This window comes from Nilaparvata lugens, chromosome 8 (assembly GCF_014356525.2).
Source record: "Nilaparvata lugens isolate BPH chromosome 8, ASM1435652v1, whole genome shotgun sequence".
NCBI lineage: Eukaryota > Metazoa > Arthropoda > Insecta > Hemiptera > Delphacidae > Nilaparvata > Nilaparvata lugens.
This window is the reverse complement of record NC_052511.1, coordinates 19,795,653-19,812,182: the sequence shown is the minus strand read 5'-3', so window position 1 is coordinate 19,812,182 and position 16,530 is coordinate 19,795,653. Positions and strand designations below refer to the sequence as shown.

Here is a 16,530-nt window from a genome sequence, read left to right as displayed (position 1 = left end):
CCCAAAAATTCAAACTTCAGGCGCTCATATCTCAAAAAGTAATGTTTGGAAAAAAAATGTTTTCCTGAGAAAACTTTTTCATTTTGATAGCTTGATGATATACTAATCGAAAAACTTTGAAAAATATCACCAGTAGAAAGTTTATTTTTAGCCTTTGCAAAGCCTTAAGCCGTCGGTCCCGGCTGCCTAAAAAGCAGTTGTTATTATATAACAAGTTGTTATTATTATAACAAGATATTAGTAAGCTTTTACTGTTCAAATGGCCCAAGTGGCACAAAATATGCATTATATGTGACAATAATGATGAATAATGATTGTGACAATAATTGAAGCAGTACCTGAAAGTCCGTTTGGGTGTGATTTATGTTGGGTACGATAGTGTTAAAAGATGTATACAATTTGGTCTACGTACTTGTGTCTTGATCATTTAGATTCATATTTTAAACAAAATTAGTTTTTAACAAATATTAAACAAACAAGTTTTAATTTTTAACAAAATTAAATCTGCTGGATCGCACAGTGACAGCTGACTGATGATTATCACCGATCTAAGCTGCTTCGGGAGTGCAACTTGGAGTCAACATGAATATCCTGTCTCCTGCTTGACTGTGCATTCAAGCCATTCATAATCACATGCAAATTGTTACGCCCCTGTCGATTAGCACGTTTATTATCGATTCATTAATTAACAAAAACCGTATCAATATCATATCCGTATTATTTTGGAAACATTAATTTATTGATCAAAATTTGGGAGAGAGACAGTTTTGGCCTCAGCCTAATTCTCTCTCGATCATAATGAGTATTGTATTATTATTATTATTGTAGTTTTGCATTATTTTATAAACTGTTTCTTGAAGAGAATAAAATTTGATTTGTATATTACAATTATTTATCTGTCACTTAATAAGTGAACAGAAGAATAAAAAATAGAACATCGATAACACAATGATGGTAGACAAGTGTATACCTCTAAGGGCCGTTTGTACAGTCAGAGCTTAAACCCGATTTAATCAGCTGTTGGCTTAAACTCAAAATGAAACACATTATAACAAACGATACTTGATACGGATTTAATCCAGTTTGAAATGAAATTTAGTTTAAACTGTGCAAACGGACCTAAGAGATAAACTTAGAAAAAGCTTGAATGAACTTGAATCACAGCTAAGTTTTCGTTGCGGTAGTGGAGTTGACTCCGACAAGCGCATAGAACGCGGTTCGAGCCTCGCGCAGTTCATCGTCAGTCTTGGTCGACCACTCGGTGTCACTCAACAGGGTCATCACCTTCTCAAGGTCATCGTCGTCGATGTCGTTGTCTCCTTCTAGCATAGTCAGCGCTTCGTAGAGTTTGCTGGCCGTGGCCTGGCGAAGCCACTTGAACTTCTGGTGGCTCAGAAATAGGCCTAGTTGTCGCAACGCCTTTTTGCCCACGTCGCCTCTGACCTGTTCAAAATCAAATAAATAATTTAATAAATAGATGAATGAAAAAATTATTATTGATTCAAAAATTTAAATTTATAAAATAGAATTACAGTACCCTTATTTGAAATTAATAAAATAATAGATTAAAAATACAAATTATAACAACTAGTTTAGTGATCCAAACCATCTTCAGGTTTTAAAAAAATAAATTAAAAACCCCAATTTTAAATAGTTTTTTAATATAATATAATACCCTTTTTCGAAATTAATAAAATAAAAGATTGAAAATACAAATTATAACAACTAGTTTCAGTGATCACATCTTCAGGTTTTTAAAAATGTTCAATCTATTATTTTATTAATTCCAAAAAAGGGTACTATAATTATATTTTATAAATAAAAATTAGTAGCCCTGGATTCATACATTCAATCAATCTCTATTCAAAACATACATAAAAATGTACATGAATGCGACTTTCTTTATTTATTACTAGCAGGTAACACGTGCTTCGCAAGGGTCTATTTTAAAACTTGACAAACTGAAAACTTGACGTAATGAAATCTAGAAGAATTGAAAATAGGCCTATAAGAATCCTCGGTTGATTAAGAATTTATATGCAGCATTTCAAGTTTATCAGTCCAGTAGTTCAGACGTGATGATGCGTCAAACATAATTTTCCTATACTTTACACCTGTATATGTGCATAATCCAGTTCTTTCCTTTATTTTACTAAAATATAGAATAAGTTGAGTAGTTTCTCTTTCAGAGGGAGTTTTGACAACCCACAAAACTCATTTTTCATTTGAAGATATAACGAAAAGGTGTTTTCTATGACTTGAAAAATACTTGACATAACGGCATGAAACTTTGGGAATATGTTGTGTGAATATTGGAGATGGTTTCTGACCAGAAATTTTAATAGGGTGGTTGATAATGATTATTTATTAATCCATTTTACAGACCTATGTTTTCGAAATTGTCGAGCTAGCGGCTACCGAAGAACGGAAAGATGATCATGATTCAAGATCATATTGGGATAATAGGCCTATGATTTAGCATCTAAAGTTACCAGCTGTGATAAACACGTCACCCTATGATAAATTGTGTAGGCTACTGGTATTACAACGGTAGTTTGGAGTTGAAGTGTAGTTGATTGATACCAGCTGTAGATAATGGTTCCTTAGAAGACCTATACAAATAATTATCACTCCCATATCAATGAGTAGCCGGAAAATGTTGGGAAAAAATGATTCACGCATGGAAGAGAGTTGTTCATATTGCATTCATTAATGGCAGATGGAAAGAATATGTAATTCTGTGTAATTCATTGTACATCGCATATTTCCTGGACCATCTATTGACAATCAACAACTATGAAAACATTGAATTCATCTTTGAAACACTGATTTATCCAATCTTTTTTTTAATTCAACACTTTACTCTTAGATATTACTACCAATTGATTGAAAAGAATATGTTTTGGGAATAATGAATGATGCATGACTAAGCACATAGGAAGTCCGTATTCAGATGTAAATGAAAATATTGATTGTCAGATAAATTTCATGATTCACGAAATAAAGTAAAGTGTGACATGAGATACATTGACTTTTTGGCGGTACAAAGTTCGCCAGGTAAGCTAGTTGTAAATAAAGCTTTATTATTAATAGTCAACGCTGAAAAAAGACAGGCTCAATCACCAGGAATACTATAAATTCTATGAAGGACCAGTAAGCCATTAATTTTGAGTAGTTCAATCACTTCCATTATGGACACTGAATACATTATGGACAATCAATATGTATGAAATTTATTAGCTACAAAATAATAAACTTTGATTGAAGTGACCCCGTCTACTACAATATGAATAACCATTTAGATCAAATATAAGAAATTACTCACATCTCTCATCAACTCGTACTTTTTGTTCACAAAATATTAACACAAAAATATAAGTTTGTCTTTTTCTGGCCGTGCTATACATAAATGTAGGTTTATGTTTGACATCTCGTTTTTGTAATCTTGTTGTCTGTTTATTAAGAAATTTTTCAATGTGATTTTTGTTTGTAATAAAATTTGAATTTGAAAAAATAATTATCAAAAAACTCCTAACCAAAGAAAATCTCTGTGCTCTGTTCTAATCGGAATGTAAAGGTGCGTACAGACTTTCGCTCTGCTCCGCAACCGAACGTCACTCCAGCAGAGCGATTGATGATCGACCGGCGAGCAAGAGTGGTTCGACCGGGGAACGCGAGAAGATCTAACATCTTCCGTAACATTCATGATGGGTGCATGGGCGGAGCGACTGTGGTTCGATGGTGGTACGAGGGCGGTACGAGGGAGGAGCGTGCTCGGTGCGGGTTGGAAGCCCGAATATGTTTACGCAGCTTTAGAATGGAACAAACACGTGGCAAGCTTGCACTTTCGATCCAAAGAAAATTAAATTTGATCAGCTGATTGATAAAATTTATTTTAAGCTTTCCAATGATTACAACATATGTTAGAATATCATGTGTCAATTATTTCAGTTCCATATGGCATTCACCTTACCATGTTCATAACCTTACTAAATAGGATCCTTTTTCATCCTTTGAAACTCTTAGAGGCAAAATATCTCAAATTCCGTTCTTAGTGCGCGTCTAGCATGTTTGAAGAATATTTGTGCAGAGTTTTAAGTCTGTAGGCCAATTAGTTTGAGCTGTAGTGTGATTTTACATGAAAATTTTCAAAAAATGCCCTCTCCTGGACCCCTCTCTGCTCCTGGTCGGAATTTTTCTGCATAGATCTAATTTTTTTTCGTAGCTGAACAAAAAAGTTCCTCATGACTTTGCTGTGCAATGAGCGGTTAAAAAGTACAAAATTTTGGGGGGGCCCCAGCTCCCTCAGGGGGGCAAATTTCTGAAAATCCTTTCTTAGTGGATGTTTTGAGGCTATCAAAAACAATTGTGCAAAATTTCAAGTTTGTAGGCTCAGTAGTTTGGGCTGTGGTGTGATTTCAGTCTGTCGGGGCTTAGCCTTTTATAGATATAGAGAAGAGAAGAGAAGAGAAGAAAAGAAGATAGAGAAGAGAAGAAGAAGAGGAGAAGAGAAGAGAAGAGATTTACAGTGAGTACAGTGCTCGAAAACAATATTATCGAAACAGATGATCCGTTTTTAATTTCGACCATATGATTTGGTGATTTTTTACTTTTTTTATGAAATCGTATGTACCATTAATGAAATTTGAACATTAATTCTGAAAAATCTAGAAGGAAAATTGAAATTTGGGCTTCCAGGTGCACGAGATTGATATTTTTAGAATCTATGTGCAAAATTTGGCGATCTAAATTATTCTCGTTTTTCCGGTATACAATCCACAAGTTGACATGTTTTGATGCGAACAAACACAACCCTACTCTCTCTCTTATTATATAGATTTTCAACAAAATAATAAAATAAATACAAGTAAAAAACAAAATACATCAACAATAGATAGTCTAAATACATAATGAGTTGGCATTATAACTCTTCATAACTGTATAATTCCAATTCCACGATATACTTTTCCAGTTTGTTTTTAAACCTTTTAATATTTTTTTCATGATTAATACTAGTAGGAAGGTAAGTAATTCGATGCCCATTTAGGTTGGGCTTTGTTTGTACTTCTCTTTACTATGTTCTTTGATAATAAAGTTGTTCCTATTTCTTGTATTATAGTCATGTACACTAGATTGCCTGGGGAATTTATCATTATTTTTTACGTGTAATATTGTTTTGCAAATATAAAGTCCATACACCGTCATTAATTCTAACTTTTTGAAAAATGTCCTGCACGACTCTTGTCTATTTAAATTGAATATGTTTCTTACTGCTTCGTTTTGGAGTTTTAATATCCTATTCAAGTAAAATGCACTAGTCCCACCATAAATCTTAATGCCATATGAAATATGAGAGTGGACAGTGGCATAATACACATATTTCAAAGTTAATAAATTACAAATGGGAGCCAGCTTCCTAAGCGCAAATATTCCTGTACTCACACTTTTTTACATACTCCTGATACATACTCTTCCCAATTGAGTTTGTTATCTAGATCTAGACCTAAAAATTTCATGTTAGGTTGACTGTACTTTTTGTATTGTGATTGCACTACAGGTGCAATGTAAGCGTTTTTTAAAAGCAAAATTGTGTTATTACATTTTTCTTCGAAATTGCAATATGCTGAAGGGATTACGGGTTTTTACCAAGATTTATGTTTATTAATGTTTTGAATATAAAAGGGAGGTTAGGGGGTTAGGTTTTTGCTTTGAAATGACAATATGCTGACTTAGTTTAGTGTTTTTTAACATTAGTTGAATAACAACCGTTATATTTTATTAATTATATTATTGAAAGTACTCTTCCTTTTATTGAATGAAATGATGATGATATATTGATTATTATATAGAATTTAATGATAAATCATCATTGGATAATAATATCAACATCAAAATGGAATGACGGCTTCAGTTACGGTGTTCGGTAACCATCATCACATAGAATGTTACATTCAAAGAACTGACTGAATGGAATGGGATAAAATTGTTACTAACGCATGCGCGATACGGTGCTGTCTGAGACCGAGAGTGGTTTGTCCGAGTTTACCGTAACCCGTCAGCTACGAAACAGCTGTTTTTGACAGTTCTAGAATCTAGAATGACATTTCAACAGTTTATATTTTTCTAGATAAAACTCAACTGACACTGACTTATCTCTGCAAGCTTGACTTAGCGGTACTATGATATTAAAACTATTCATTAATTATTATAAAAATGAAGTTATTTGAAAAGACTTACAAACCACTCTCGGTCCCAGACAGCACCGTATCGCGCATGCATTAGTAACGGTTTTTCCCCATTCCATTCAGTCAGTTCTTTGAATGTGATGATGGTTACTGAGCACCGTAACTGGAGCCGTCATTCCATTTTGATGATGATATTATTATCCAATGATGATTTATCATTAAATTATATTATAATAATCAATATATCATCATCATTTCATTCAATAAAAGGAAGAGTACTTTTCAATAATATAATTAATAAAATATAAGGGTTGTTATTTAACTAATGTTAAAAAACACTACAACTAAGTCAGCATATTGTCATTTCAAAGCAAAAACCTAACCCCCTAACCTCCCCTTTTATATTTAAAACATTAATAAACATAAATCTTGGTAAAAACCCGTAATCCCTTCCAGCATATTGCAATTTCAAAGCAAAATCCTAACCCCCTAACCTATCTTTTCACCTTTGAAATATCAAAAACCATAATTCTACCTGTACCCTAGCCCTTTCTAGCATATTGCAATTTTAAAGCAAAAACCTAACCTAGCCTTATGAAACATTATTAAATATAACTTGAAAAACCTAACCCCTAACCCTTTCACATTCAATACTTTGGATTTCAAAGCAAACTCCTAACCCCCTAACCTATCCTTTCACCTTTGAAACAACAAAAACATAACTCTACCTGGACCCTCGCCCCTTCTAGCATATTGCAATTTCAAAGCAAAAACCTAACCTATCCTTATGAAACATTATTAAATATAAACCTAAATAAAACCTAACCCTTAACCCTATTTTGTCAATTAGTTGAATTTCCACATTGTTGATAATCGATGTGGCAACCTTGCAATGCGTGAGATAGCGCCATCTGCTTTGTTGAATGATACACAAGGATAGCAACACCATTGCAAATCACACACTGCCATTATAACGTGGACCTCACTATAGATACTCAAAGAATACTTTTGAATAACTATGTGATAACTGTGACCGTTGCTGGCCGTTACTCTGTATCTGAGACAAAGAGAAGCTGCTAAACTCGGTTTCCCGCTCAAAAATCTTTTCTAGGTTAAAAGAACACTAGGTTGGTTCTGCCAACATTAAAAGAAAAATGTATATTGAACATTGAAGAAACATGTTTGGCACATTGACATTCCAAATTGTGATTGTTTTGTTCTTGTGACAAATAAACAACATTTATATTCAATTCAGAATAGATTATCTTCGATTCTAAAAAATTCGTTGAGGGAAGATCATATACGGTATATATGTGAGAAATTACTTCCAACATAAGTGCAGGGTATTTTGGTCGTCAAAGGGAATGAATAAAGACCCCCCCCCCAATAATATTGAGAAAACCTGACAAATGAACCTGAGGTTTCTTGAATTTTCATGCAGTTACCACCTTATTATGTTTCTAGAAATAATTAATTTTATTTATAACGTTACAGTGGGAGTGAGGGGAAGTTAAAATCATATCTTTTTAAAAATGAAGAATCCATACCTAAGGAAAGCCAGAGCCCGTTTTTGAATTTTGTAGCTTACAACTATCTCTCAAAAAATAATCTGTTATGTTTTGTGATAGGGATTAAAAACTATTTATAATTTAGGATACTTTATCAATATCTATTAATAGTAATATATTCTGAACGAGTTCCTTTCAAGTACAAGAGCACTGCTAGTACTTATTGCAAGGGCACTGTTTACCCACGAACAGGCCTAATAGGCCAGATAGCCGAGTTGACTGAGGCGTTGCTACCTTCGGTCTGCTAGTGCTACCTGGTTGCGGGTTCGAATCCCGCCGAATCCCATCGAATAGGCATGGACGTTTGATCATCTTACAATTCACCCTCACACTTGCCATTACCCACGCACAAGCTAAAAGCTCATGTGGGCATCAACCGCAATAAAAATAAAATAATATGCCTACGTGGGCAATTATTATTTCATTAATTATTGGGTACAGAATCTTTGCTAAGCAGTGCAATTCTACTTAGATGTTTACTATATGGCCTATAACAATTTATTTATATCAATATTTATAAATACCAATCTTTATTATTTCTTAAGGAAAAATTAAGTTTCTGTCAACATTCGTAGATTAGCCCCGGTAGGATCCACTACTGGGAGGGAAGAATGATATGATAATCATATGTCATAAATCAGTTGTTTGAATTATTCTAATTCATCAAAAACTTTGTTATTTTATCTCAGTTTATTTTAGTCAATAAAAGCCATTATTCTAGCTCTTCAATGGTCTGTATTTATTACACTAATATAACATAACACTAACCTGTATAAGCTGGCAAAAGACGTCGATGCTAGCAGACAGCTTGGCGGTCGTCTGCTTGCGACTGATCTCCACTTTGGTGAGCTGGAAGACGCCGGCGGCGAAGGACGACTGCGCATCGGCCACCACGCATGCGTACGCCATCGAACTGAACAGTCGGTCGAGGAACACCAGAATCGGCAGACCAAGTCGCTTGCTGTGCTGGTTCTTCTCGAATATTGCAAGTATCACCTCGCCCAATCGCTCCAGTTCTGGCTTGGTTTGTGTCTTCAGGTGGTTGAACAGAGCGGCACTCGAGTGTTTCACCTAAAATTTAAAATTATTTCAAAAAAAGAAAGAATTATTATTTTAATTATTATAGAGATTACTAGTATAGTCCAGTCACTATATACATTGGTGCATGCAATTTATATTGTAGTTCTGATTTTTTAATATATTATTTGGGTACATAGGAGAAGTCCAGAACCAATTTCTTCATGCAAAATTCCCATGTGCTAGATACAGAATGGCCCAAAAACCTCGTATTTTCGGCTCATTTTTCAGTTTTGAGCTATTTCTGCCAAATCTCGTAATCAGACAGAAAAATTTGCTCTCACCTTTTTCCTAGATTATGAAATTCTGAATAAAATGAAGTCATTCGGAACTCTCTATCTCCAATGAGTACCGAGTTATGATTTTTTTAAAATGAGTGAAATTTATTATTATTTAAAATTAGCACCTAGTCAGAGACTAATAAGCTATTTATTTTATCCTAATTTTACTAAATGGACTTTTTCAAACCTCATCCTATGATTCAGTTTGTCTAGTTTTTGACTACAATTAATTAGTCTAGTTTGTATCCTATAAAATAGTTTCATACAATCTTACAAGTTAGTAGGCCAATAATAATTTGTTTGGTTTGAAGGGATGAACATTTCACTATCACTAACACCAGCTTCAAGCCATCAATTCACAACACAAATTTCACTTCACTAACTCATGCGGTTGTGTTCTTTTGAGCCTCCTGACCAGATTATCAACATCAAGCAGCTGGATTGCCTCTATATTGTCGTGCTGGTGGAGTCTCTCTTCATGCTTGGCCGCAAAGTGCTCAATAACTTTCGTGACTGTCTCCAATTGAAGGTCGCGATGAAGATCAGCATTTCTGATGTACCAAGGAGCGTCAACAATATTTCTTAGTACCTTATTTTGAAATCGTTGGATAATTTGTACATTGGATGGTTTAGTACAGCCCCAAAGTTGAATGCCATAAGTCCATACTGGTTTCAGTAGCTGTTTATATAGTAGGATCTTGTTGTATATGGACAACCTGGATCCTCTTCCCAGCAACCAATACATCTTTTTGAATCTAATTCCTAGTTCTTCCCTTTTCTTCTTGACGTGTGCTTTCCATTTGAGCTTGACATCCAGCGTCATACCCAAATATTTGGCAGTATTAGCATGTGGAATGACTTTCTCATTTATATATACGGTATATATTGAATTCTTTTATTAGTAAAATTCACATGTACAGACTTGGTATCATTTAGTTTAATTAGCCAATGATTTGTCCATGTGCTTACTTCATTAACTGCTCTTTGTAGCTTTTCTGTAGATTCCTCAATATCTTCTGCGACTGAGAGAATAGCAGTATCATCTGCAAATGTAGCTAAAGTGACTCCTGCTGGCTTTGGAATGTCACTAGTGTACAGTGTATACAAAACTGGTCCTAGCACACTTCCTTGGGGTACACCAGCTTTAATTTGCCTTAGTGTAGAATTCTTATTCTTATTCTTATTCATCATCCAGCTTCACTCTGAAATATCTCTCGTCCAGGTAAGACTTCAATAATTGGCTATATGCTGCGGGTAGGACTTGTTCTAATTTATGGCACAAGCCTTCATGCCAAACCTTGTCGAAAGCTTGGGCAATATCTAAGAAGACAGTATACTTTTTTCTCCTCAAGGCATCTTTCTATTACATCTGTTAGTCTGTGTACTTGATCAATTGTTGAATGTTTACTACGGAATGCAAACTGGTGAGAAGGTATAAGTTGTTTATCCTGTAGAATTGGTTTTAATCTTGCCAACAGTAATCTTTCAAAAAGTTTTGATAGTACCGGTAAGAGTGATATTGGTCTATAAGAGGTTACTTCATTTAGTGACTTTCCGGGCTTAGGTAGCATTAAAACTTCGGCTACTTTCCATAAACTTGGCACGTACTTTAAACGGAAAGCTGCATTGAAAATATGACTCAATTTCACAATTGCTTTTCTAGGAAGATGTTGAAGTATTTCTCCTGTTATGAGGTCATATCCGGGTGATTTCTTCTTTGCCATATTATTTATTTCTTTTTTAACTTCTCTTGGCGATGTTGGAGGGATATTATCCAAGGTCTTGGCTGTATGATTACATTTATTCCATCATTGAGCACTCTATCATCATGAGGAGTAAATGTTTTCTCAAGATGGTTTGCAAACAAAACCACTTTTTCCTTACTGCTGTGAGCCCATGTTCCATCTTCTTTTCTTATTGGTGCCACTTGTTCCACTGGTCTCTTTATTTTCTTTGTCGCTCTCTAGTGAGTAGTTGGTACTGGCCTCATTACTTAGTTCCTCCATGTAAGTGTTAATCTCTTGCTGTTTTATTTCATGTATTGCTCCTCTCAAGTTCTGTGTAATTCTATTCAGTTCTATTTTACTTCTTGGATCTCTTGTCGTTTGCCAGATTCTTCTAGTTCTTCTTCTTTCAGCTATCAGCTCTCTTACTACTTGGGGGTAGCAATTACCTTTAATTTTACTCTGAAGTGGGGGAGTGTTTTCCCATGCAGATTGTTGAATGTTCGTTACAAACTCTTGTACTTCATTTTCCAGCTCTTCAGTCGTTTGTAGAGATGTGTCTAAATCAATTTTATTTTCTATCAGGTGCTTTAATGATTCTATGTCTGTATATTTATTTATTAGTTGTGGTGCTCCGGGTTTTTTCACAGCAGAGCTATGGATTGTAAGGACAATTGGTGAATGATCGGAGTTAAGATCAAATTCTTCCTCAAACTCTATAGTGTTGGGTGATATGTACTTTGTGATGAAGAAGTCTAACAGGTCTGGGATCTTAGCTCTATCTGTTGGCCAGTAAGTTGGCTTCCTTGTCGAATGTACTTCGCTGTTGTATTCATCAACGGCCAGTTGTAACTCCTTCCCTTTGGTTGTGGTTAGTCTCGAGCCCCATCTAGTATTCTTCGAGTTGAAGTCTCCACCGATGATGAATTTTCCTGTGAAATTTCTTAAAAAATCACTGTAATCTGGTTTCTTTAAGCTGAATCGAGGAGGGCAGTAGACAGCTGCGATCGTTATCATTCCACTCGAATGGCATGTAAGTTTCACTTTTACAGAAATCGACTGAACTCTTGCAATTCTATTTTCTTATACTCATGATGAATTAATTCTTCTTTAACCATCACCGCACTTCCTCCACGAGCACTGTTCTGGGGATGTACTGCATGATATATTTTGTAACCTCTCATTTTTAAATATGATTGCTTTGTGAAATGTGTTTCTGAAATTAGGCAAACATCAATTTTTTGTTCAATTGGAATTGCCAATAGATCATCTTTATGCTGTATAGACCGTTGGCGTTCCATGTCATTATTCTAAATCTACCTTCCATATTTCTTGTAAGTGCTTTCTTTCACTGTAGAATTTTCTAGTTTTTCTAGTCTAGAAAGAATTGTTTTATTGAATTGCTCCTGCCTAACTAGCTTTTCAAGAATTAATTGGAGTTGAGAGGCTATATTCAATCCTAAATCTTCACCTAAGCTCTGAGATATAAGTTGGGTTTTCTCATTCATTTTGTTAACTGGGACTTGTTTTACTCTATCCGAATAAGACTGATTCTCAATAACTCGAGCATCTTTTAATACCCTTTGAGGCCAGTAGTTTTATTTCCCTCGTTGGTTTTTGGTTGTTTCTTCTTATTCCGAAGTGCTTGCAGTTCTGTGCCACTAGACACCCTCTATAATTAGCTGGATGTTCCATTCCACAATTGTAGCACTTTGCTTTTTCTTCTTTTGGCTTTTTACAGCTGGTGGTAAGGTGGGGACCGGCACATTTCACACAGAGTTAGTTCCAGAGTGAAATTTGAAGAAAAAAATCAATTTTGATGAATTTTAGTTTTAGTTTCACTCTTAGTTCCAGAGTGAAATTTGAAGAAAAAAATCAATTTTGATGAATTTTAGTTTTTGATCAACAATATCTTCCGATTGTTACCATTTAGATGTATGGTTCAAAATCCCTTTGGGGGTATTTTTGTGCTCTACAATATGAGATCAGGTACAGCGCTCTATCTCATATAGATTTCCAGGTACACCTGACAACAATACTCTTTGTATTGTGAAAAACACCTAATTTTCAGCTTCAACCATCATCACCTTCTTCATAGTCTTCACATTGATATTTCACACAATGACATAAGTTCATGAGATTATGTTCTGTGAGAATCACCCGTTAGATGCACTTCATTTCAGTATTCCTAGTGGAGAGGCGCGCTTAAGGACACCTCAAGGATCAAAATTTCAAACACTTATAACTTCTGACACAATGCTCAGATTTCATTGTACTACACTTCATTCTTCTCGGCTCGTCAAGGAGGTCCAAAATCATGCATCATGAGTCAAATTCGGTCGAAAAGTAGGAAATTTATTGTTGAGTGTACTAAAGCCCATATTCCAATACACAAAAACGGCAAATTTCTATATTCAGAAATACTGAAATGAAGTGCATCTAACGGGTGATTCTCACAGAACATAATCTCATGAACTTATGTCATTGTGCGAAATATCAATGTGAAGACTATGTAGTTGGTGATGATGGTTGAAGCTGAAAACTAGGTGTTTTTCACAATACAAGGAGTATTGTTGTCAGGTGTACCTGGAAATCTATATGAGATAGAGCGCTGTACCTGATCTCATATTGTAGAGCACAAAAATACCCCCAGAGGGATTTTGAACCATACATCTAAATGGTAACAATCGGAAGATATTGTTGATCAAAAACTAAAATTCATCAAAATTGATTTTTTTTTCTTCAAATTTCACTCATTTTAAAAAAATCATAACTCGGTACTCATTGGAGATAGAGAGTTCCGAATGACTTCATTTTATTCAGAATTTCATAATCTAGGAAAAAGGTGAGAGCAAATTTTTCTGTCTGATTACGAGATTTGGCAGAAATAGCTCAAAACTGAAAAATGAGCTGAAAATACGAGGTTTTTGGGCCATCCTGTATCTAGCACAAGGAAATTTTGCATGAAGAAATTGGTTCTGGACTTCTCCTATGTACCCAAATAATATATTAAAAAGTCAGATCTAAAATATAAATTGGAAGCACACTTCCTTTTTTATGTCTATATTGACTGGACTAAGTACCCTCTCCATACGTTTTTATATTAACACAACTGGTTTCGAGCACTCATGCCATTTTCATTAGTCAAAATCAAAATGCTAAGTAGCTATTAAAATACTACTTAATTGGAAATCATTTTCTTATATTTGCATTAGAGATGTATCATGAACAATCTGGGTATTTCTACATCAGGTAGAAATATTTCTACACCATCAAGTGAATGGTGTCAACCACTATTCAATTTTGAAACATTTATATAACAGAACTTGGTTTCGTTGCAAATTTAGCTGCGATGTTTAAAATTATTATTTTGTATTGTTCTATGTAAATATCACAGCCTTGCCTTGAACTACCAAACATGAACAACTTCAGATAAATAACAAGCTATAGTCGAGTTGAAGCATCTTCCGATTTCGTCTGGAGTGACAAACTAAAGGTCGTCAAACACTTAGCAATGCTAGGCTGAAATAAGTCTTTGGACGACGTAGCCGATCTATCTCTCAATCTTAGACCAGTTATAGAATAGACACGCTGGGAAGTCTAGCCTCTGAAGCCAACATCTACTGCCATATTGCCCCATCGTGACGTCAGCATCGGATAGAAAACGTTTCTGTTGAGTTTGTTTACATTGTTTTCCATAGCAGATTGTGTCTATTTCAGATGGAAGTAAATTATTATTTATGAAAATGGTAAACTCCCGCTGAAATAGACACAATCTGCTATGGAAAACAATGTAAACAAACTCTACAGAAAAGTTTTCTATCCGATGCTGACGTCACGATGGGGCAATATGGCATTAGATGTTGGCTTCAGAGGCTAGACTTCCCAGCGTGTCTATTCTATAACTGGTCTAAGCTGCCAATGTTGAATCCATGCTACGCAACCTAAACTACCTATACCGTTCAGACCAGCGTAGCGTAGTTTCAACATTGGGAGATAGAACGGTCTTTCCAAGTTGGAGGGTGATGGAGTCAATAACAACGAGAACAGAGTGACGCAATAGTCATAGCAACACGCTCAGCCGTCACATTGAATCGGTCTCTGACCGCCTCTGCTTTCCCCGTCCATATTAAACCGTTTCACGTTGAAGGATTTCGAGGTTGACCGTGTCGATGTAGCAACACCGCGGCGGCAGTATCACCACTTTTTACTTCTCATCATATCCCTCCAATTCCAAAGGTGTTCAACTCTACTATAGAAACCAAAATAACCTCCTCAACTTTAATCATAGATACATAATATTCCATAGAAGACCTAGGACTGAATTCGTGGACTATAAACCATCAACTTTCTATGATCAAATCTATGTGATTATATACAGGGTGTTTCAGAAGTAGTGTCGAGAATTTTAGGGTATTGTACCTGGATGCTAGGAGACTACAAATGTCATATTTGAAGTGTCCAAAACTCAGCGGTTATCCTTATAGCTGCCATTTTGTTTTTTTTCACTTAAAAATTTTATCTCAAGAACGAAATGTTGTATTGATCTGAAATTTGGCATGAATATTTATGCTATAAAGACTCAACTATAAAAAATAAAAAAAAATTTTCGTTGAAATTTTTCAAAATGGCGGCCATTTTAATTTTTGATGGCGAATATCTCGAAAACCGTCCATTTTACAGAAAATTTACAAGAGACAAAAAGTTAGCAAATTTTTTCACGATTCCAATGATACCTAATTTATTAAGATTGGTCGAAGAATAACAAAGAAATTAATTTTTTTCGTACTGCATGCATGACCACTTTTCACCATTTAAAGATCAATATTAATTTTTTAATTCCAGATGTATTTAAGATGAAGCTTTGAAACTCGGTATGGCTCCATATGGGCAAACAGATGATTTTACAATGGTTTTCAGAGGATAATGTTTGTCTTGTAAAAGTATTGTTGTTTCATTAAAAGTAAAGAACCAGATGTAGTGCTTCCTATTTCTTAGTCTCACGTTTCCTAGGTCTTATTTCTATCTTAAATTTCCAGTTTCAATATTTTCTTACGTTGCTTCTACACAAATATTTAATTATTGTAATGGAATTTAGTTCGCTGGAGTACACCGATATTCACTTCATGTATGGAGCAGCTCTTGGCAATGCGACCGAAGCAAGAAGAATGTATGCAGCTGCATTTCCAAACCGCCGTCTCCCTTCCGACAAGGTGTTCACAAGAACTCACAATCGGCTGAGAGAAGTTGGTTCATTTGAACGGAACAGGGTAATTGCTGGTAGGCCTCGAGCAGTTCGAAATGTTGCTTTTGAAGAGGAAGTATTGCAGAAATTCGATTTCAATCCTAGAACGAGTACGAGAGCAGTTGCAAAGCAAATCAATTCAAGTGCTTCTTCTGTGTGGCGTGTACTAAACAAGGAAAGACTTCACCCCTTCCGCTTTCAAAAAGTTCACTCATTGGTTGAACGCGACTATGAGCCAAGAGTAAACTGTGCCCGTTGGTTTCTTCAGCAAGACATTATCCAACCAAATTTTCTAGAAAATGTGTTATTTACCGATGAGTCCAGCTTTACAAGAGAAGGAATCTTCAACTCTCGCAACAGTCACGTCTGGGCCTTAGACAATCCTCATGAGGTCAAAGTGCGTGGTTATCAGCATAGATTTTCGCTGAATATTTGGACGGGTATCTAAGG

At 35.2% G+C, this 16,530-nt stretch overlaps 1 protein-coding gene across 1 annotated transcript in view; it reads right to left on the bottom strand.

The window, feature by feature from the left end:
- Positions 1 to 74: 74 nt before the first annotated feature.
- The window catches only part of LOC111044540 (tubulin-specific chaperone D), a 42,987-nt gene continuing 26,531 nt past the window's right edge, over positions 75 to 16,530 (bottom strand). Inside the window, exons 17-18 of the mRNA XM_022329717.2 lie at positions 8,522 to 8,824; positions 75 to 1,443 (exon numbers count right to left, since the gene is read on the bottom strand). Of these exons, the coding sequence (XP_022185409.2) occupies positions 1,165 to 1,443; positions 8,522 to 8,824 (582 nt within the window). The 3' untranslated portion in view covers positions 75 to 1,164. The remainder of the gene's footprint in view (positions 1,444 to 8,521; positions 8,825 to 16,530) is intronic.